General features: G+C 40.3%; 2 protein-coding genes across 2 annotated transcripts; both read left to right on the forward strand.

The window, feature by feature from the left end:
- The first annotated feature begins 1634 nt into the window (after window positions 1–1634).
- LOC128744479 (angiotensin-converting enzyme-like) lies at window positions 1635–4306 on the forward strand. Its single transcript, XM_053841525.1, has 9 exons — window positions 1635–2072; window positions 2158–2377; window positions 2441–2584; window positions 2642–2862; window positions 2926–3068; window positions 3119–3470; window positions 3535–3890; window positions 3959–4131; window positions 4195–4306. Exons 1-9 carry the CDS (start codon window positions 1809–1811, stop codon window positions 4236–4238), a joined length of 1917 nt encoding a protein of 638 aa, XP_053697500.1. The 5' UTR covers window positions 1635–1808; the 3' UTR covers window positions 4239–4306.
- Window positions 4307–7867: 3561 nt separating this feature from the next.
- On the forward strand, window positions 7868–21197 carry LOC128741103 (angiotensin-converting enzyme-like). Its single transcript, XM_053836678.1, has 5 exons — window positions 7868–8152; window positions 19303–19666; window positions 19729–20092; window positions 20153–21033; window positions 21104–21197. The coding sequence occupies exons 1-5, from the start codon at window positions 7898–7900 to the stop codon at window positions 21130–21132; spliced, it is 1893 nt and encodes a 630-aa protein (XP_053692653.1). The 5' UTR covers window positions 7868–7897; the 3' UTR covers window positions 21133–21197.
- Window positions 21198–23649: the final 2452 nt, after the last annotated feature.

Raw genomic sequence — 23649 nt, forward strand, 5'->3', positions numbered from 1 at the left:
GTCCTACCAGCCAAATTTCCTACGTTTTTTCGTGTGACGAAGAACAAAACGTCGACTAATCGTTTTAATTTCCATCATTCATAAATGAAAATAACTCATGCAAGCCATTGTCGTTTCTACAGCCAGGAAAACTTGCCTGATCTGCAGAAATTTTGCAGAAAAACATTTGTCATGCCGTCCTACACAAATACATGCGCGTTAGCTTCGTAAACATTGTTGTGATTTTTAGTTCGGACGATGAAAAATGTTGGATTATTCATTAAATCTATCCAACAAATGATGACAATTAGAATGGCTTTACTTACTACGACGGGAATTAGAAATAAACCCTACTAGAGTTTCTTATGATACGAATGAACCTCGCTTCATTCCGCCTAGACGTGTCATCATTTTTATCGTACAGGTATTGTTCTTAATTGTATTTGAAGGAAGTTAATACTTTTTGAATCGAATCAGTTCATGACACATTTCAAATTTATCCTATTCATACTTCCGGCATTATTTTTTTACATTTCTTGTAATATTTTTTGTCAGTTCCTGTCGTTGTTTTAATGTCTTTTTATTGTCTCTTCGATGTCTTTTCTGCATCTATTTATATTCTTTTCGTCGTTCTGTATCGTTTTATTGGACATTTTTCGTCGCCATTATAAAGTTTTTTCGGCGTCTTTTTACCGTACTTTTGCAGCCATTCGACTTTCCTTTGTCGTCTTTTTGTTATCTTTACACTGCCTGTCCGGCGTCTATTTGTCGTTTATTTGCTGTCTTTTCGTGATTTCTTCATTAACTTATCATTGCCAATTCGCCATATTATCATTGTCTTTTCGGCGCCTTTCCGCCGTCTTTGTGTCATTTCTTTGTCATCATTTCTTCATATTCGTCCTTCTCTGTTGTATTTTTGTTGTCTTTTCATAGATATTTTGCCATCTTTCCACTGTATAACCATTTTTTGTTGCTGTTTAAGCGTTCTTTCGTCGGCATTTTGCCAGCTTTTCTTCGTTTTTTTGTCATCCTGTTGTCTTGTTTGTTATCAAGACAACAAAAATGTTATCTTTGTCGATCGTTCTTTCGTCGTGTTTATTGTCGCTGTTTTTGGCGTCTTTTCGTCAACTTTCATCGTATATTTGTCCATTTATCACTGTTCCGTCATCTTTTCATTTCCGCTGTCTTGTCGCCGTCTCATGGTTGTTGTTTTTCTGCGTATATTAGTCATCTTTACATCGCTTTCTGAAGTCTTAAGGGACAATGAGCAGTCAATAACTTTCGGAAAGTCCAATCTCGGAAGCCATTTTGTTTCAAACAAAAAACTGCATTTAAAATTTACAAAATCAATGACGACTCATTTGATCTCATTAACATCAATTAATGAAACATAAAATATTAATGTGTTCAAGTGATATTCAGCTTATTTCTAAAAAGTATGAAAATTGCATCTGTTTTATAGGATCAACCCAAATAAATATGTATACATCGAAAGTTACCGCATTGGTTTGATAAGGCATGAGCATCACGAATCGCAGTATGCGACGCCAATACAACGACTACTATTTGGATTCAATCGAACTTGCTCACCATTTGGTGATCGCATCTTTATAGATTAGTTCTCATGCAGCCTTCGTGTAGAACACGTCGCTCGAAAAAGTTGATGTTCGTTAATCCATGAACGAGAAAATATTTCCACTTATCAGTTTCAACGAATAAACTAGTTGGGAAAACAATTCACCAGCAGCTGATTACGAAAATCGCTTAATTGCATAACTAAATCAGTCCGCGGATGGTAACCCAACCATTCAGAGGATCCCAGCGCCAAGATGTATCCTTATCGCATTTCCATATTGATCGTGTTTCTCGCGATTAACCTGCTGGAGGCGGGAGTCGTGCGCCGGTCGCCGTCCAACGATCTGCTATCCGATGGTGAACAGAAGGCAAAAGTTGCCCTGCAACGGTGCGAAAAGAGCTACCAGGAGGCCAAAGCCCGGCAAACTCACGCTGCCTGGGCGTACGGATCGAACATCACCGAGTACAATTTGCAGCAGAAGACGCAAGCGGCTGCTGAATTTGCTGCCGTGGCAAAGGTAATAATGATGATGGTGGATCGACAGCAGCGGCCATCATTGTCATCTTAATCTATCTATTATATTGTTTATTGTATTGGAGCAGATCGTTGCAGAGGAGCTTCGCCAGTACGATTACCACTCGTTTCGCAGCGAGGACCTGAAACGCCGCATCAAGAAACTGACCAAGCTGGACTATGCTGCTCTACCGAAGGACAAGTTCAAAGAACTGCTCAAAGCGGTGGCCAAAATGGAATCCAAATACGCAAAGGTTAAGGTGTGCTCGTTTAAGGACAAAACCAACTGTCATCTAACGTTGGATCCTGGTGAGATTTTTGTTGTTGTTCCGTTTTAATGGACATGTTATCGCCAGTGTTTACTATTTGCAGAGATAACGGAAATTATGGCCACTATTCGTGAACCAGAGGAACTTAAGTACTACTGGGTTGAATGGTACAATAAGGCGGGTAAACCGTCGAAGGCTGCTTTTCAGAAGTACGTTGAGTTGAACAAGGAATCCGCCATGTTGAACGGTGAGTTTATTTGCATTTTGATTGGCGTTTGATGCGATTATTCCGCTTTTATTTCAGGTTTTAACAACGGAGCCGAAGCATGGCTTGGAGAATATGACGATCCATCGTTCGAACAGCAGGTCGAGGATGTAATGACTCAGATTAAACCGTTATACGAACAAATCCACGCTTACGTTCGATTCAAACTTCGTGAGACATACGGACCGGAGGTAGTGTCCGAGGAAGGACCAATCCCAATGCATTTGCTTGGAAACTTGTGGGCACAAACATGGGAAAACGTCAGTTTTTAGAAGAATTTCACTTCAAACGTGCGTGTCTATTAGTTTTTCTGCCGATTTCAGATCGCTGACATCACGTCTCCTTTCCCGAGAAAAAAGCTGCTGGACGTGACCGACGAAATGGTCAAGCAAGGTTACAATCCTTTGAAAATGTTTCAAATGGGCGATGATTTCTTCCAATCGTTAAACATGACCAAATTACCACCGTAAGTTTAGGATTTACCAATCAATCCTCTTCTGACCCTTTTTGTTTCAGAGCGTTTTGGGAGAAAAGCATCCTGGAGAAACCGAAGGACGGCCGGGATTTGGTTTGTCACGCCAGTGCGTGGGACTTTTTCGCAACGGACGACGTTCGGATCAAGCAGTGCACCCGTGTTGCGATGCACGATTTCTTCATTGTTCACCACGAGTTAGGTCACATCCAGTACTACCTGCAGTATCAGCATCAACCGATCGAGTACCGACGTGGAGCAAATCCGGGATTCCACGAAGCTGTTGGCGATGTACTCTCGCTGTCGGTGTCTACACCGAAACATTTGAAGCGAGTTGGACTGTTGAAAAACTATGATGAAGATGAACAGGCGCGGATTAATCGGTTTTATCGATCGGTAAGTGATCGTCGGTCGTGATCAGCTCTTCAAGGAGCTAATTACTTTAATTTCTCGTTCGCAGGGTATTACGAAATTCGTTTTTCTTCCATTTGCCTACACCATGGACAAATACCGCTGGAGTGTGTTTAGGGGCGAAATCAAACCGGAGGAACAAAACTGTCGCTTCTGGCAGCTGCGCAGCCAGTTTTCCGGTGTGGAACCTCCGGTCGTTCGTAGCGAAGAGGACTTCGATCCGACTGCCAAGTATCACGTCTCAGCTGACGTGGAATATCTGCGCTATTTTGTATCGTACGTGATTCAATTCCAGTTCCACAAGGCTGCCTGCCAGCTAGCCGGAGAGTACGTACCGGGAGACGCGGAAAAGACGCTGAACAATTGCGACATCTACCAGAGTGTAGAGGCTGGCAATAAATTGAAGTATATCCAACAGCTGATTGGTCTTACACCTCTATTCAAGGGAATAATTTTTAAAATCTTTTCCGCAGGGAGATGCTCTCGTTGGGAGCGTCGAAGCCGTGGCCAGACGCGATGGAAGTGTTGACGGGAGAGCGCAAAATGAACGCCAGTGCCATCTTGGAGTACTTTAAGCCACTGCATGACTGGTTGATCCAGGAAAACAAACGTCTGGGAGCCCACGTTGGATGGACCGCTTCGGACAGTAAGTTTTCATTTAGCCTCTGTCCGAGCGCCTAACTCATAGTAATTTTTCTTCATTTTTCAGAATGCGTTGCACGCAAATTTGACTTTTTGTCATACGAAAAATAATCAGATGAATTAGTTAGATAGATTTGTTATAATAAGATTGACTTCTTGAGACAATAATATATGTAAAAAAAAATTAAAAAAAGTGTATTTTGTTACTACTGTTGAAATATTTTGGTTTAATGGATACATGAAAATAACACTTATGGAATGCAGCGAACGTCACCAATTTTTTCAATTAGCTTTACTTTTAGGACTTCAAATTCGGGCAGGTTCGAGGCATTTCCACCGTCTCTGACCTATGCGAAAGAGGAGGAACTATTAATCATGTTTCTGTCCGGACATAAACACAATGAATAGTGAGTTATACCGTGGATCCCCGTTCGTTTGACCATTTTTAATCTGAACACTTTTTAATTTGAACCCCGTTGGTTTGCACGACGTGCAAATTAAAAATGGTTCATATGTCATTCTCAACATGACATCATTTGTTTATGCAGACAATGCACATAAACACGATTTGTTTATACTGACCTAGCGTGTTTAATCGGTTTCACATTTCGTTTTCCTAACGATTAAGATAGAAATCCATCGGAAAATGCAATATTCGCACTTGCAACTGCCAACTAAAACAAACCACCAAAACAATAACAAAGAGTAGGGCGGCCAGTTCACACAGGTTTCAGCATATTTCGGGTTACCAGTTGTTCAAATTAAAAAGTAACCCCGTTAGTTTGCATGAGGAATCGTTCAAACGAACGGAGGTCCACTGTAGTTATAGTGAGAATAGTTTCAAAAACCAATTTCTTTCATAATTGAAATAAATGTATGGAACTTTTATCGATGGATTGATTTGTGCGACTGGCACTGGCACTGGCACTGGCACTGGCACTGGCACTGGCACTGGCACTGGCACTGGCACTGGCACTGGCACTGGCACTGGCACTGGCACTGGCACTGGCACTGGCACTGGCACTGGCACTGGCACTGGCACTGGCACTGGCACTGGCACTGGCACTGGCACTGGCACTGGCACTGGCACTGGCACTGGCACTGGCACTGGCACTGGCACTGGCACTGGCACTGGCACTGGCACTGGCACTGGCACTGGCACTGGCACTGGCACTGGCACTGGCACTGGCACTGGCACTGGCACTGGCACTGGCACTGGCACTGGCACTGGCACTGGCACTGGCACTGGCACTGGCACTGGCACTGGCACTGGCACTGGCACTGGCACTGGCACTGGCACTGGCACTGGCACTGGCACTGGCACTGGCACTGGCACTGGCACTGGCACTGGCACTGGCACTGGCACTGGCACTGGCACTGGCACTGGCACTGGCACTGGCACTGGCACTGGCACTGGCACTGGCACTGGCACTGGCACTGGCACTGGCACTGGCACTGGCACTGGCACTGGCACTGGCACTGGCACTGGCACTGGCACTGGCACTGGCACTGGCACTGGCACTGGCACTGGCACTGGCACTGGCACTGGCACTGGCACTGGCACTGGCACTGGCACTGGCACTGGCACTGGCACTGGCACTGGCACTGGCACTGGCACTGGCACTGGCACTGGCACTGGCACTGGCACTGGCACTGGCACTGGCACTGGCACTGGCACTGGCACTGGCACTGGCACTGGCACTGGCACTGGCACTGGCACTGGCACTGGCACTGGCACTGGCACTGGCACTGGCACTGGCACTGGCACTGGCACTGGCACTGGCACTGGCACTGGCACTGGCACTGGCACTGGCACTGGCACTGGCACTGGCACTGGCACTGGCACTGGCACTGGCACTGGCACTGGCACTGGCACTGGCACTGGCACTGGCACTGGCACTGGCACTGGCACTGGCACTGGCACTGGCACTGGCACTGGCACTGGCACTGGCATTGGCACTGGCACGATTTATTCTCACACTTTTCTTCTTTTTCGCCTTTTTACCTGTCGTTTTTCTTTTTTGTCTGTCCAGTGTTTCCTGTTTCATTGTTTTTGATGTTATCCTGTTCCATTTTTTTAAATTTTTAGTCCTTAGTTCCATTTGTGTTTTGCTATTTTCTCTCTCATTCCGTCTCTTTTCTTCTTTTTTTTGTTTTTTTTAGTATTGGTTTTTTGTCTCTTTTCCCTCTCGTTTTTCATTTTCGTCTGTTCCGGTATTCCTCTTTTCGATGCCCCGTTCTTGTCTTTTCTGTCACGTTTATTCCATTTCATCTGCGGTTTGTATTTTAGTAACCTGTTTTTCACCTTTTTTCTACCGTTGTATATGATTCTTGACCCGTTTTTCCTGTTTTTTCTTCTTGTTTCCATTCATATTCCGTTTGACCTTCCCATTTTCTTCGTTTCCTCTAATGGTTTTCACCTCTCTCGCTATTCTTCCTTTCCCTTTGGTTTCTCTTGTATTCTGTTCCTTATTTTCTTTGTCTCATTTGCCCTCTTTTTACCTCTAGTTTTTCCCTTTATCTGCCCGCTGTTTTCCCTTTCACTGTTCCTTTTCTCTTGTTCTGTTTTAGCCCTTTTCTCATTATATGTTTTTCGTCTTTTTCTGTCCACTTTAAATATTTCTTCTTATCGGTCCAGGTCTTCGTCTTGTTTTTTGTTTTTTTCACTCCTGTCCTACTTTTTCCCCTTTCTGCATCGTTCTGGTTTTCTTGTTTACTCTTACTCGTTTTTATTTTTGATCTCCATTTGTTCTTTTTTGTGCCATTTTACGCCTTTTTCTCTTCTCGTTTTTCCATTTTTATGCTCAAGTTTTTTTTTGTTTTCCTTCTTTTCTACCAGAAAATGGTGAAAATGGGCCTGGGTGTTGTTAATTAAAACACATACGATCTACATGAAAACATGTATTACTTTAACCAGTAACGGATGTATCGATAAATATTATCAAGTTGAATTACAACTGAAATTTGCGCAGTTTTACATAAGGCGACGAATCTTGTTGCTTACATAACTTCCGAATTACGACCATCTGGCAAATGAAGGTAGGTACTTGCTGCAGTTTGGATTCGGATACAAAAGTAAAACAAGTTGTTGGGTTTTCACTATCTCTCGCGACGATTCGATCGATTTCCCTAGATGAAAGTAATGTCTTTCCATTCATTACTCGATTGTCGTTTTCGATGCCTTCACCGTGTATGGCTTAAAGTTAGATTTTGCAGAGTTTCCATAAACTGATCAAGATGATTGATTTAATTTTCCAATTCAGACGAGAGTACTAGAAATAAACGTTACTGTCAACATATCACCCAATAAATACCAAAAAGGGAACAATCATAGCTTAACCTGATTAAATAGTAAATTTTACCCACACATGATTAATATTTCTCTCGATTATTCGTTTTGCTTTCATCCATCTTGAATGACCAAATTATAACTGGATGACGGAGGCTGGAGTGCTCATTATCTCGCGGCGGGTGAACCAACCTCAACTTATCGGAAATTAAAGAAACTAATTTGCATTCGCTTGGATCGAGTGACAACAGAATATTGCAAAAAATAAAAGTACCGGCTCTCTCTTTCCTGAAGAGTGTATCACACTGAGCCGGGTGAGCTGATACTGAGAGAAGGAGAATGGAACTGAGATAGGAGACCGGAGCGCCCGAATCCGGTGAGTATAAAGCGCGATGGCCGGTGATGCGTTGCGCTTAGTACCGTACTGTTCGCGGTTCATTGAGTAGTTTCTTCTGTCTGTAGCAAACCGGCAACCTTAGAGATGTGGCTGAGAAGCAAAGGGTTTCTGGTGCTGTTGGTGCTAGTGGCCCTCGCCACCCGGCTAGGTCACTGCGCCAGTCAAGAACTGGAGGAAAGTGAGCAGAGTGCACTGAAATACGTGAGCGATCTGGAAACGGAAATACTGGCCCGGAACAACGAAGCTACCGAAGCGTCCTGGGCCTACGAGTCGAACATTACCGATGACAACCTGAAGGCGCGCAATGAGGTGCAGACGCGGAATGCCAACTACTTCAAGGTGGGTGTCCGATCAATGTCGGTCGTAAAGTACGGCTGAGAACCTCGCGAGCAAGTGCGTAATTAGCATATGTGATAAATGTGGCCGTTACAATCGAGTTTGTTGAGTGCCTTGTTGTTTGCGCTTATCGCAACCGGTAAACGATCGCTCTACCGGGTAAATGATGTTCCGTGTATCGTTTAGCGAACCCTACCCTTCCCCCAGCCGTGATGATGATGATGCAACCTAATTGGCATCGATTCTGCGCTATACATAGTTAGTGAAATGTAATGATTGCCTATAATCTGCATCGATCCCCGATTGACCGATAACGGTTACGTCAATAATAATACAGTGATGGTGTGCTATCGAATATTGTTGCCGTTTCACCGGTACCGGCCCGGTCCGGCCTGGGGTCGGGATCGCGAGTGGGCGACAATGCATTATTGATGAGTGCTTTCACCCGCCGGAGAACTTGAATTTCTGGTTTTTTGAATTTAATCTCTTGCGGCCTGATTGCGCAAGGCAGTAGTAGTAAACCCCGTTCAAGGTATGGCAGAGTAACGCTCCGTCCGGAATCAATTAGCAGTTGGCGGTTTTTAGCAATTGCTTGTGGCATTATATTGTGATGGTTTCCTTGTTACCTTGCATTGTCGTATTGGATTTATCAAATTGAATTATGACCTATAAACTACATGAATTTTAATGGTTCTGGATTCTATCTTTAACACAGACCACCCTAAGGCAATTATACTTCGACATCCATGATTCCCACATGCAAAGCAGTGTCGAACGTGTTCAGCATAGTTTCACTAGCTGGCCAGCAACCCCGGATGGCAGTCTCGGTCATTGTCACGCACTGAACTGTTTTTGTGATTTTGTTGTTTTTTGCGGCATTGGTGATCATGTTAAATCCGGCTAAATTTCATGTCCGTATAAAATATTACAACTATTTTGAATTTTGAATAAGTTATAATTTTTTTTTCAAATGATATACAAAGTATAAAACCGTTTCAATGCCTAATGATATTAGTTTTGAGAGCAAGGTATAGAACAATTGTTATTGCTGCTATGAACCTATTTGGTTGTGGCTTCTGCATTTTCAGCAGATTTCTACAAACTCTTCCAGAGTAGTGTTGAGCGTTAGCAATTTTATTACGCTCCATTAAAAGCAGCAATAAAATTAACTGGATTTTTCGCTGGGGAACACTGAGGCACGTGCCCCACCAGCTCAAAAAATTTAAATGTAAAACAAAATAATCGTCTCAATTTTCAAGGACGATTTCAAGTCTAAATTTAAGTACAGTTTCAAGTCAAATTTGATTTAAAATTTCTAAATTCAAATTATACCTATCAAATCATGTTGCTTTTTGGACGCGCATTCTCCGTTTGGTGTAAATTAAAACGGTGTAAATCCCGAAAATGGTGTAAAAAGATACGTTAAATCTAAAATTGGCGAGAAAAACGGTGTAAAAGTACGAAATTAGCGTAAAAAACTGCGTGAACTTCAAAATTTACATAAAAATAAACTCGTAAAAGGCGACTTCCGTGATATACCGAATGCTACTTTAATTTCATGCAATTGCTAGTGCAATTTTAAGACCAATTTTCAGTTCAATTGGAAGTGAAGCCAAATAAAGTATATTATTCCAAATTTAAGTTGTATTTTATATCTCCTTTCATGACAATTTCAAGCTCAGTTTTAAATAAAATTTCACGCTCAGTTTTAAGTAAAATTCGAATTTTATTTTAAATTTGATGGGGTACAATTTCAGTTTTAAGACAAATTTAGTTTCAATTTAAAGTAAAATTCCAAGTATGAATTCAAGAACATTTTCATATCCAGTCCCTTTTTTGCGTGCCTAATGGCGGCTAGTGGGTACAACTTTCGGAAAAAATTAGCATGCTTTTGACAGCTCTGATCACTTCATGATGACATTTTGAATGACGCCTTGCCTGTTGTTGTAAAACTGTCAAGTGTACGTTAGCAAAGTTGCCAAAACATTTAAATATTTTTCGAAAAGTTGTTCCCACTAGCCGCCATTAAGCGCGCGAAAAGGTGGATAAGGTACGACACAAGTCCAATTTTAGGCCCAATCCTATGTTAAATTTCATGTACGATTCCAAGCTTAATTTTAGGTCACTTCTCATGTTTAATTTCAAGTCCAAATTTAATTCTAATTTAGAGTCCCATTTTAAGTCCAAATTTAAATTTAATTCCACTTTCAATTCGAGATCCAATTTCAAACCTGATTTCAAGCGATTTCAAGTGCAATTTCAAACCCAATTTTAAGTGCAATTTCAGGTCCAATTTCAAGTCCAATTTCGTATCAAATCCTAATTCAAATCCAGTTTAAACTACGATTTGAAATCTAATTACTAAAAAAGTGTGTTTTTAAGTACAATTTCGTGTCCAATTGAATGTCCAACGTTAAATCTAATTTCGTAACCAATTTAATTCCGATTTCCCCTCCGATCTCAAGTGGAATTGCAGAATTTCAAGTGCAGTTTCAAGTCCAATTGAAGTCCAATTTTAAATCCAGTTGAGTGTCCCGTTTAAAGTCCAATTCAAAATTCAATTCTGATTTCAATTTGATTTGAAATCCATAATTTTGGTTTCAAAATTAATTAAGCCTGATTTCAAGTGATTTCATGTGCGATTCCAGGCCCAATGTAGTGTCCCATTTTAAATCCTAAACCAAATCCAATTTGATTCCAGTTTCAACTCCGACTTGAAATCAAATTTGAAGTGCATTTTCAAATCTAATTTTACAACTAATTAATTTCAAGTACGTTTTCAACTTTGATTTCGTCTCCCACTTTAAGTCAAATTTCGGGTCCAATTTCATTCCAAATTCAGCTCCGATCTGGAATGCAATTGCAAAATTGCATTTTCAAATCCATTTGGGGTCTAATTTAGTGTCCCATTTTGGGTCCAAATTCATATTTAATTCTAATTTCAATTCCGGTTTTGAAATCAAATTTCAAACCTGATTTCAAGTGCAATTTCAGGCCCAGTTTCAAGTCCAATTTAGTGTCTCATGTTTAAATCCTAATTCAGGCTCCCAGTTGGCCTCGAGGTATGATGTTGGCCTAATAAGCCAGTCGTCGTCTGTTCGAATCTCGGCTGGAAGAGGCTGTTAGAGTCAATAGCGTCGTAGCGACTGGCCCTTCAATTGTCCTGTACTCTAACAGCTGACTGCGAAGTCTGTCGTATGAAAACAGAAGATCAAGTTTCGATAACGGAATGTAGCTCCTAGGCTTTGCTTTAAATCCTAATTCAAAGACTCGAAAAGGAAATTAAATGGTCTATAATAAAAACCAAAAAAAGCTGGTTCAAATTCAATTTAATTCCACTTTCAACTCCGGTCTCACGTGCAATTGCAAAATTTCAAGTGCAATTTCAAATCCATTTGAGGTCTAATTCTAAATCCAATTTAGTGTCCTATTTTAGTACCTATTTCAAATTAAATTTTATTTCCGACTTGCAGTCCAATTTTAGGCCTGATTTCAAGTAATTTCTAGTGCAATTTAAGGCCCAATTTCAAGCCCAATTTAGTGTGCCATTTTAAATCCTAATACAAAGATTCGAATAAGATATTAAAAAGTCTATAATAAAACAAAATGGAATCCTAATTCAAATCTAATTTAATTGCAGCTTTAACTCCGATTTGAAATTTAATTTCAAACCCGGTAAATCTACTTTCAAGTGTGTTTTCAAGTTTAATTTCATGTGCAATTGATAGTCTCACTTTACGTCAAATTTCGAAACTAATTTCATTCCAATTTCACCTCCGAACTCCATTTGAGGTTCAATTCAAAGTCCAGTTTGGTGTCCCATTTTTAGTAAAAATTCATATTCAATTTCAATTTCAATTCTGCTTTGAAATTTAGTGACCCATTTTAAATCGTAATTCAAATCTAATTTAATTCCAGTTTCAACTCCGATTTGAAGTCCAGTTTCAAGTGCTATTTCAAGCACAGTTTCAAGTAATATTTCAAGTTCAATTTCATGTGTAATTTCGTGTTCAATTCAATGTCCCATTTTAAGGTTCAATTTCACCTCCGATCTCAAGTATCAAATTTTAAGTCCAATTGAAATCCAATTTAGTGTCCCATTTAATGTCCACATTCAAGTTTAATTCCAGTTTCAATTCCGACTTGAAATACAATCTCAAGTGCAATTTTAGGACTAACTTCACGTCCAATCATGTATATTTTCAAACGCAATTTCAAGGTCAATTTGTGTTAAATTTAATGTCCCATTTTAAATCCAATTTAATTCCAATTTCACCTCCGGTCTCATGTTTAACTTAATGTCTAACTTTAAGTAGAACTAGAAATTCAATTTGAGTCCATGTTGAAGTAAAGTTGCACTTTACTTTACTTTACTTAAAAAAATGCTAGAATGTCAATACGGCCTGTACTGGACTGTCTATCTCCTCGCTGCAATCCTCTGCGTGATTCGAAGCGTCTCGAGAATACTCCCAAAACCAGGGTTGCTTTGATCAGCCGTGTCAGTGCATTATCTGCCATAGCTGTTCTAAATCGACTGCTCTGAAATTCACGAAAATAATATGCCCGGGCTCGTTGTTCTCCCGACATTTCTGGAGGATTTATCGAAGAGTTAAAATTTGATCCTCTACTAGCGCAAGTGATACGGTCCTACGAATTCTCTTGCCATCGGGAATAGACGACGTAACAAAATCTGGGAGAGCACCTTGCAAGCGGCGTTAATCAGCATAATTCCGCCGTAATTACAGTGATCGAGCCCTTTTTATAAATGGGACAAACCATACTTTTCCTTCATTCTTCCGGTAGTTTCTCCTCCTCCCAAATCCTTGAAATTATCCAGTGAAGTGTCGTTGCTAGTGGCTCTTTGCCATTTTTATAGAGTTCTGCCGGGAGTCGGTCCTTTCCGGCGGCTTTATTATTCTTCAGCTGGCCAATTTCTCGCCGGATCTCTTCGAGTTCGGAAGCCAGGACGCTGTTATCGTTTGTAGGCACTCCTAAGATTTGAATCGATATCAGCACCCCGTAAGGAACGTGCGCTGGATAGTCGAAAAAAGCGACCTTCGATGAGAATATGGTCGATTTGGTTCCAGGTTCGTTAGTCAGGTGATCTCCAGGTGGCTTTGTGGATAACTTTGCGTGGAAAGAAAGTGCTTCTGATTACTGGGCCAAGGGGAGCTGCAAAGTTTACGCATCACTGGCCGTTATCAATCGTGTCGGTGTTAGGACATGAGGCCCGATCAAATTGCTTCTCTGCGATCTGGGCGTTCATATTCCCGATGATAATCTTGATGTTCCATGGCGAACAGCTATCGTACGTTGCCTCCTCGTTGTGGGGTCTATCTTCATGTGGACCGTTTGTGATGATGCAGTTGAAGAGACGGTCTTTTATCCTTAACCAACACATCTTCTCGTTGATCGCCTTCCAGTCCAACAAGCGATCGTGCATCCTGTCCATCACTACAAATTCCGTTCGCAGCCCCCTGGTTGCTCCACCGCTTTGGCAAAATTGGGAGCCTTGCCGCCACGGATCCTCAACATCTTCTCCCCTTTGCGACAGATCTCCTGCAGTGCCACGATACCGAACTTTCGAGGTTCTAAATTATCGAACGGCCCCCTTTCGCCACTTATGAAATTCCGCTTTCTGCAATTTTAGGTATTAAGTATTCAATCCATGTCCTTATTTCATCGCTTTTGTCCATGCTAAATGTTTTGAGTCGAATTAGCTTGTCTTCTTTGGTTTACTGCCAAAACAATACATTTCTTAATTCAGTCGCCCGCTCCGGATCAGTCGCTATCGTAAGCCACTCCTAACCTCGAGTACAACCGCGCACTTGATTGAGCAATCGTCAAGCCATCAAGAGCCGCCCCTGACTCTCAAAGCTGACAAGACTATTCCTCGTTGTTACATTCAGCATCCGCACAATAAGAATAAAACATGATTTATAGTACGAAAACGAACGTTTGTTTCACGAATTCTGTTGTTTTTTTCTATCACGAAGTATATCCGTAAAATCAATGCTAAACGTTTCGTACATATAATCGAGGGTGTATTCGTATGAATCTTTGTATTTTAAAAACATCCCTGGTATATTATACGAATGTTATAAAAGCACGTGGTAAAAATAATATAATACGAACCCCTATTGGAAAATAGCAAAATCTCTTTTTTCTCCGGAAAAGAGCTAATATGATCAGGAATCGAAGTTGAGCTGGTTTGCCATATTACCGTAAGAACAGCCGTCGACGTCACAAACCATCATAGAACGACGACAACTGTCTATGAACTAAATTATAATTTCTAGTATATTTTCTCTTGTAGACTCTTCAGACAATAATCGTGCTTCAAATGCTTTCTGGTGCAAAATATGCTACGAATGTGCTCTCGTACCAAATACGAACTATTTGAGGGTTTATTTTATCCCGGCCGGTACGCGAGACACCAATGCTACACATTTTCCAGCCCGTGAAGCCCCAATTGTTGTAATATTGTCAAACTCAATATTGTTTTACCCAGAGGTTGTCACCGCTAATCAGTTAACCACTAATTTTTTAAATATTTCAAAGAACATTACGCTCAACTGGCTTACTGAAAACGCAGTTTCACTGTTTCATATTCTACTGCTCCTATCGTAAGTTGTACGAACGTCATTCGAGTATTGTATTGTATACAAAAACAACGATTACACTAGTCAATGAAATTGATAAATGAATGAATATATAAAAGCATTCTCTATTTTTTAGAGTGAAAATTTTATAGATGAAGATTTGGATCATAAAACATTATTGACATTATTGTTTCAAAACGTAACTCAGTTGGAAGCTCGTCGACTTGCCCCGTTGGAAGAAAAAATACAATAGAAATCAACTACTCATCAGATAAATGATGTGATAGTGATTTTCTACTTGTCAATTTATTTACATTTTTTTGTCCTAATCTGGTTCAAGCGACTCATTACGTAAATAATCAATCATTATTAGATAATAATGCATCAGAAGATGGTATGCTCGCATATTTTTAGACTGTTTCTAACCGTTAACAATGTATTTCAAGCATTCAATTCATTGCATAACTCTTATCAAACGCAATACCTCCAGAGGTATGATCGGTCATACCTTGATTGATTGTAGTATTTTTCCCACTGATTTGTCAACATCAATCTCCACGGGGATTTATCTTCCCTAGCCGGGCGTTACATACACAATTGGGCGACTAATTGTCTCCAACATCCAGCACCCATTGTATGAGTATAATCACTGGTTTGTTATCTCCGGTGATCCGGTGAGGCTTTACCCTTGATGTATTTTTTTTTGAAGACAAAATCAACTTGTTTCGCTACTTTATTTCCCTCCTTTGAATGAGGTTTCCACTTTAGCCGACGTTGAAATTAACGTTCTCATGTTTGATGTCTCGTGAACTTGCAAATTTATAATTCAAATAGCATGACGAATGTGTTGATACCGTTTTACCTGCTATGTACGAAGGTTTATTCAGTCGGGAAACATTAAACAGTATGTATTTTTCTCATAACTCATAAATTTGCACATTTAAACAATTAGCTAATCTAACCTTGCATCCATTACCGAATAAACCGCAAATAAAATGTTTTCATTACCAGATAAATCGAGATATCAGACAAGACAGCCCGAGCTCACTAGTTGGACAAATCGAATTTCAAATCTCCGCTTATGTCAGGATCAACTGACGATACGATTTGAAATCGCAGGTAACTTGCCAAACTAGCGAAGCAACCCTGTCCCATTAACTATCATAAACAGTTTACTCATCGCCGCCGCCCGTCGACGGTCATTAGGCTAAACGCCACCTCTCAATCTCGATTCGCGCACTCCGCGGCAGGGACTGCACCGAATCGGCTACCTCTATTATTATTTGCAAAGCATCGCGAAGTTCCCACCGCTGCTTACCTGCTGCCGGTCATAAGCAGGTAGTGTTAGTAGAAGCACGTTTGTGGTAAACATTCGATTACCATAAAACTACTAGCTATGATATGAGGGTTGCCGCTTTGTTCATATTTGGATGAAATTTTCACGATTCACACGCGCTTTTCAAGCAAGCAAATGATGCACGACGCGATCTTCCCGTCCAGTAGCCGTCGAGATTCGATCAAGTGAACAGTCGAGATATCTCCCTCGAGGTTTTTGATTCCAATAGTCCGGTTGCCCGTTTGCCACCTAACGGTGCGTGAGTGTGTGTGTGCGTAGGTGCGAGTATTGATCGCGAGTTGATCTTGTAAAATCGTAGGATGTCACATGTGTCACCGTCGCCGTCGTCGAGAGTGACGTTTCTATCAGCTGTTCTGCTGATATGGTCGTTGTGCACCACTGTGGCTGTGGCGTTGAAGCCTTCGAGTTATGCCGAGTTCCATGCCGCCACGCTGCTCGCTTATCTGGAACCGATGCTGCTCACCCGGACCAATTTGGAGATGCAAGCCGCGTGGAATTACGAGAGTAACATCAATGATTACTACGCACAGCAGGCGCAGAGAGTTTCCGTTGAGAATTCGCGGTTTTGGAAGGTGACGTTTCGGTTCTATTAGGGTCAAAGTAATTGTCGTGATTATTTGAGCATTAAATCCGATGACAAGGACTATTTTACATTCGTCATGCTAAGTTTGAGCGTTAAATCAAATTTTCAATGTTTTGTTTTGAAGTTATTTTCAAGGTCTCTTTAATGGCCTTTTTGGTCAGAGTTTTCGTTCAAAAAGTAAAAATTGATTTCCATCGAGCGCAAAAACTGATAAATTTTATATTTGGATACGAGGAGTAAATTAAACAGTAGCCGGGAACCACGCAATATCGTACTTCCTAGCTTAGCTACTCAATCTTCAGAATAGAGCATTACTGGCTATTACGAGCTATGACCACATGGTGGATCTAGGAGGAACTTGGGACGTCTAGAGTTGGCTGTTGGACGCTTCTTCATTGCCATTACCGTTTTAGGCCCAGAATCAAATTAGACTTGAAATTGGGTTTAAAACCGGGCATGTCAATGGACTTGAAATTGAAGCTGACGTTGGATATTTAATTACATTTCAATTTGGACATGGACAAAAAATTAGACAAGAAAATTTACTTGAAATTAGGATTGACTTATTTCGTCTTAGTCTCTCACCTCAGTCTCAGTCTACCTCTCCAATGATTCTTTTTTCTCCGTTTTTGTTCCCTTTTCCTTTTTTTCTGTACCGTTCTCTTAATTCACTTTAAATTGAACTGAAAATTGGACCTAAAATTAGATTTCAAATTAGACAAAAAATTTGGAGTACTTTGGACTGTACGTTTACATACTTGGAATCAGAAATCAAAACTGACTTTACACAATAAAACACAAGTTTTTATTTAGAATTGGAGTTGAAATTTTATTCGAAATTGGATTTGAATTAGTCTTGGAAATAGGACCTAAAGTTGGATTTGAAATTCAAATCGAAAATGAAATTGAAATTGTACTTGAAATTAGGCTTAAAATTGGAATACAAATTGTACTTAAATTCATTAAAATCGACCTAAAGTTGAACCCAACACAGGTAATAAATTAGTCTTGAAGTTGGGTTTAAAATCGGACATGCAATTGAACTTGAAATTGAATAATAAATTAGACATTAAATTAGTCTTAAATTTGGACTAATTGAACTCGAAACTTTACTTCATAACTTACATGGACACGAAATTAGACACGAAGTTTTACTTGAAATTAAAGTTGACATTTTGCATCTTATTCTTTTGTACACTTTACTTCTTTTCTGTTACGCTTTTCTCTTTTCCAGTTCTCTCTGTACCATTTTTTCGGTTTCTGCTCTCACTTCCCATACGTTTTCCTTTTTTATGTTCCGTGTTTCTTGTTTCATTGTTCCGTTTTTCTTCGATTCCTTTTCTATCTTTTCTTATTTTCGACCCTGTTTTTCTTCTTGTTTTTCAGTAGTTTTTTGTTGCTTATTTTTCTAACCATTTTTAACTCCTTTTTTCTCCTTTTTTGTCTTGGTCTGTTCTGTTTTCCTCCTATTGATGTACGTGCTGCTCGAGCCAAAGATGCTGATACCTATTGATGTATCGTTTTTACGTCTTAATTGCCTTTTTATTCCGTTTTTTGCTCCCGTCTTTTCTTTCCTCCGGCTGTCTTTCTTTTTTATTTCACATTTTTCGTCTTTTTCTTATTTCTGATTTGCTTTTCTTATTTCCTCTATTTCAGTCCCATTTTTTCCGTTTTGTCGCGTAAATATAAATCATATGTTTTCCTTGGCGGTTTTTTTCTCTACACTTCTTACTTCTTCACTTACACTTCTTCTCGTTACACTTCTTTTCTCGTTTGGTTTCTCTTATTTTCTGTTCCTTTCTCTTCTTTTTCTCTCCCGATTTTCCTTTTTTCCGCATGCTGTTTCCTCTTAGTTTGTTCTTTTTTTCTTGTTTTTAACGCTTTCGATGAATTCTTGCGAGTTTTTTCAAGGGGTAATTATTCGAACGTTTCTCAGAGACGGCCAAACCGGCTTACGTGCTGCAAATCTTGATACAGTTCAGTTTTATTTTAGTTTCAATTCAGTTTCAGTTCAATTTCAGTTCAATTTCAGTTTAGTTTCAGGTCAGCTTTAGTTTCAGCTAAGTTTCAGTTCAGTTTCAGTTCAGTTTCAGTTCAGTTTCAGTTCAGTTTCAGTTCAGTTTCAGTTCAGTTTCAGTTCAGTTTCAGTTCAGTTTCAGTTCAGTTTCAGTTCAGTTTCAGTTCAGTTTCAGTTCACTTTCAGTTCAGTTTCAGTTCAGTTTCAGTTCAGTTTCAGTTCAGTTTCAGTTCAGTTTCAGTTCAGTTTCAGTTCAGTTTCAGTTCAGTTTCAGTTCAGTTTCAGTTCAGTTTCAGTTCAGTTTCAGTTCAGTTTCAGTTCAGTTTCAGTTCAGTTTCAGTTCAGTTTCAGTTCAGTTTCAGCTCAGTTTCAGTTCAGTTTTAAATAAATTGAATTTTATTTTGAATTTGAATTTTATTAGTAAATCAATTCAATTCAAAATAGTCGCCCAAAATTTTGTTGCCATTGATCAACAAAGTTTTAACTCAAACTTTACGGCTTTAACAGGAACAAACTGTAACTATAATCAAGTAAATTAAACAGTAAAGGTATGAATATACACTATAAATATTCTATTCTCTTCTAACCCGACAGGAAGTGGCCCGTGAGCTGCGCAAGTACGATTACAACAGCTTCAAGGATGAAGACTTGAAGCGCAAGATCGACATGCTGACGGAGCTCGGCTATGCGGCTCTGCCGGAGGAGAAATTCTCCCAACTGCTGGATGCCATTTCCTCGATGTCGGAAAACTACGCCACGGTTAAGGTGTGCGACTATCGGATGCCGGAAAAGTGTGACCTCTCGCTGGAACCGGAACTGACGGAAATCATGGCAACCAGCCGCGATCCGGAGGAGCTGAAGTACTACTGGAAGGAGTGGTACGATAAAGCTGGTGCACCGACCCGGAATGATTTCGAGACGTACGTGGCACTGAATCGGGAAGCCGCCCAGTTGAATAGTTGAGTTCGAGTGTTCAAGTTGACTTGATACAGTTTTAAACTGAAGTTAATATTTCAACAGATTTCACATCCGGAGCGGAAGCTTGGTTGGATGCCTACGAAGATGACACCTTTGAAGCTCAGGTGGATGCTGCCATCGAAGAAATCAGACCTCTGTACGAACAGATTCACGCCTACGTCCGATACAGACTGCGTGAACGTTACGGTGATAGCGTAGTTTCGGAAAAAGGTCCAATTCCAATGCATTTGCTAGGTAATATGTGGGCTCAGACCTGGGATAATGTTGCTGACATTACGACTCCGTTTCCCAAGAGTAAATTGCTGGACGTAACCGACGAGATGGTTGCCCAAGGTTACGATGCCCTTAAGATGTTCCACATGGGTGACGAATTCTTCGTTTCACTCAACATGACTAGACTTCCACAGTAAGTTCTTCATTTACTTTCCTCCATCTGAATGCTTTTTTTTAAAAAATTCACTTTTAGAACCTTCTGGGAGAAAAGTATTCTGGAGAAACCAACGGACGGCCGTGAGCTGGTGTGCCACGCTAGTGCATGGGACTTTTACAAGCAAGATGACGTCCGAATCAAGCAGTGCACTCGGGTTAACATGGAAGATTTCTTCACCGTTCACCACGAGCTGGGACACATCCAGTACTTCCTTCAATATCAACATCAACCTAGCATGTACCGAGGAGGAGCCAACCCCGGTTTCCACGAAGCCGTCGGAGACGTCCTCTCCCTGTCCGTTTCAACACCAAAACATTTGGAGAGTATCGGCCTACTGAAGGACTTCACGCTGGATGACGACGCCAAAGTGAATCAGTTTTACCGTTCGGGTCTGGGAAAGCTGGTCTTCCTACCGTTCGCCTATACCATCGACAAGTACCGCTGGGGCATCTTCCGTGGTGAAATCAAACCGGAAGAGTACAACTGCAAATTTTGGGAAATGAGATCCAAATTTTCCGGTATCGAACCTCCAGTCGTGCGGAGTGAGAAGGATTTCGATGCACCGGCCAAGTACCACGTTTCGGCGGACGTCGAATATCTGCGCTACCTCGTATCGTACATCGTTCAGTTCCAGTTCCATCGATCGGCCTGCGAACTGGCCGGCGAGTACGTGAAGGGAGACCCGGAGAAAACCGTCAATAACTGTGACATTTACCAGAGCGTGAATGCTGGTAATGCGATCAAGCAGATGCTGGCCATGGGAGCATCGAAGCCCTGGCCGGACGCGATGGAGGTCCTGACGGGACAACGCAGGATGAGTGCCGATGCTCTGCTGGAGTACTTCCAGCCGCTGTACGATTGGCTGGTGGTGGAGAACAAACGGATCGGAGCGTACGTTGGTTGGGAAGCGTCCGACAGTGAGTTTTCGCTGAATTGTTATACGTTCGACAGATTGGTTAAATTTTTCTGTTCTCTCCTTTTTTTCAGAGTGTGTCTCCAGCAAAACGAACAAGTGAGGTTGTTTCTTATTCACGTAGGTTTAAATAAAGTTGTTGGAAGGAATGTTTCATTTCAATTTACTCATTCCATCAGTTTTGACGAATCCAACGGGTTTCATATATACTGCTTCACTGGAATCATACTTACTAATGGGATTGATAATATTTTTCTGTTTTCGCTTAAAACAGATTTTTTTAAATTATATATATATTTAAATTATATTTAATAAAAGACCGCGCAAGCAAAGGTTTCTTTCATTAAGCACCCATAGAAATAAATATCATTGTACATCTTATTTATTTATTTATCAGTAATAAATACTTTGATTCAGTGATCAAAGTAATTAATATATCCATGAAATCTCAATTAAGAGAAGGTAAAATTTTGGATTATAAATTTAACAAGTGTAGTGGCAAACATTTCATATGATCGTCCGCATTGCAATGCATTGGGATGGAAACGATCAAAACGATAGCTATGTAATCGGTCTGCATACGAAAAGGCGTTAACAGTACTGGCTGAGGCACCAGATTAGTCTCATAAAATGGTATTTATCAAACGGTATTTTAATCAAAAATTTAATAAAAGGACTGACAACTCTATTAGAAAGATTAAGAAATTTAATAAAAATAAATTAGTAAACAATTTTACATTTACTAGAAATATAGAAAAATTTAATAAAAGATTACGAAATCGAACAAAAAGATTAAAAAATCTAATGAAAAGACAAAAAAGCTAGCAAAAAATTTTAAAGTTTCGGTTAAAAGACTCCAAAATTTAATAATAGTATTTAAAGTTCAAATAAACTACCAACATAATAATTTAAAACAATCTCATAAATAACTACAAAAGACAATCTCTAGAACTGTCGTAGTGGCTTTTTGATCCTAGTTCCCTTCAGGCATAAAAATAGGATAGAAAATCTAATAAACAGTTTAAAAATCTAAAAATATAAGTGAATAATCCAACGAGAGGACCACTAGTAAAATAACGAGCATAATAATCCAACAGAAAGATTAACAAGCGCTTTGGCATTCTTACTTAAAGTTTAATCGTGAAATTGAGCCCACAGACAATTTATTTTAGCATAGCATAGCATAGCAAAGTTTGACCGCCCGTGAGTTGCCCGCGATTGATCTAGATCAGCTGAAATTGCACAAAGAACCACCAAAATGATGCTTGGGAGTAGCATATCATTCGCTAATTCTTTGTGATGATCAATAGCGTCCCAAACCTTTTGGCATCCTTCGATCATAGAACTTGCCTAAAAACTCTGACAACTTTATTAGGGATTTTATTAGCGCCCTATTGCTAGTTGTGCTCAAATAAATTCATAATGGCCTTCCAAAAACAACCGCTGTCGGAAAAATGCAACGAGCGAGACACGAAGGCAAACGATGCTAAATTACCATACGAAACGATTCTCAGTATGTAAGCACCGGTTGTATGAGACGAACTTGGATATTCGCAAATTTTTTATAAATAAAATATAATGGTAATGGTACTACATAATGAATCATAGTTTGAAAATTTATATCGAGAAATATTATGCACATGCGAGATTTACGGTGGCTAGAGAACCGCGTGACAACCTTGAATTTATTACACCTGAAAAAAATCAGGCATAATGAAACGAGCAAAAAATAGTCCCTGAGCATTTTCTCCTATCAACGCTAATATGCAGAGGTATAGCGCCCTGCACGCTTCTAGAACCCACAGACAATTTATTTTATACAAAAAATTTTTACTCGTGTCAAACGAATTTTATTTGCCTCCCGATTTTTGAAGCTAATTTTAAATGGATGACAAAAGCTTTAAAGAAAAGTTGGAAATTTAGAAAAATTTATGAAAGTCTAATAAAAAGTCTACAAAGAATCAAAGAGTAAACTTCAAAAGATTAAGGAGTCGAAAGATTGAATGGTCATAATACTTACAAATCGAAAAACTGAAACAGTTAGCTTCGAAGTAGGATGCTGAGCTAACAAGCCAGTTGTCGTATGTTCGATTTTCTGCTGGGCGGTGCCACTAGAAGCAGTAGGATCGCTGCACTAGCTCCGTAATTGTCCTGTACTCTAATAACCGGCTGCGAAGTCTGTCGATGAAGAAGTGGCAAGTCCTAAGGACGTTTACGCTCAAGGCTTTACTGTGGTTGTAACTTAAAGATTTGAAGACTACAACACTGAAGGATTTAAAGATTAAGAAGCTGAAAAATTGAAAGACTAAATGATCAAAAGATTAAAAGAATGAAAGGACGACTTACTTATTCAGCTCCAGGCCGTAGTTTCCTCTGCTGTACGAAGAAGTCGTCTCCATTCCACTCGGTCCATGGTTGCAATTCACCAGCCACGTAGTCTGCATAGGATCCGCAGGTCGCCTTCCACTTGATCGATGCATCTTGCTCGCTGCGCTCCCCGCCGTCTCGTTCCAGTCGGATCATTATTGAGAACTTTTTTAACCGGGCTGTCGTCCGACATCCTCACGACATGCCCAGCCCATCGCAGACGACCGATTTTTGCGGTGTGAGCGATGGGTGG

This window comes from Sabethes cyaneus, chromosome 3 (assembly GCF_943734655.1).
Source record: "Sabethes cyaneus chromosome 3, idSabCyanKW18_F2, whole genome shotgun sequence".
NCBI classification, from domain to species: Eukaryota; Metazoa; Arthropoda; class Insecta; order Diptera; family Culicidae; genus Sabethes; species Sabethes cyaneus.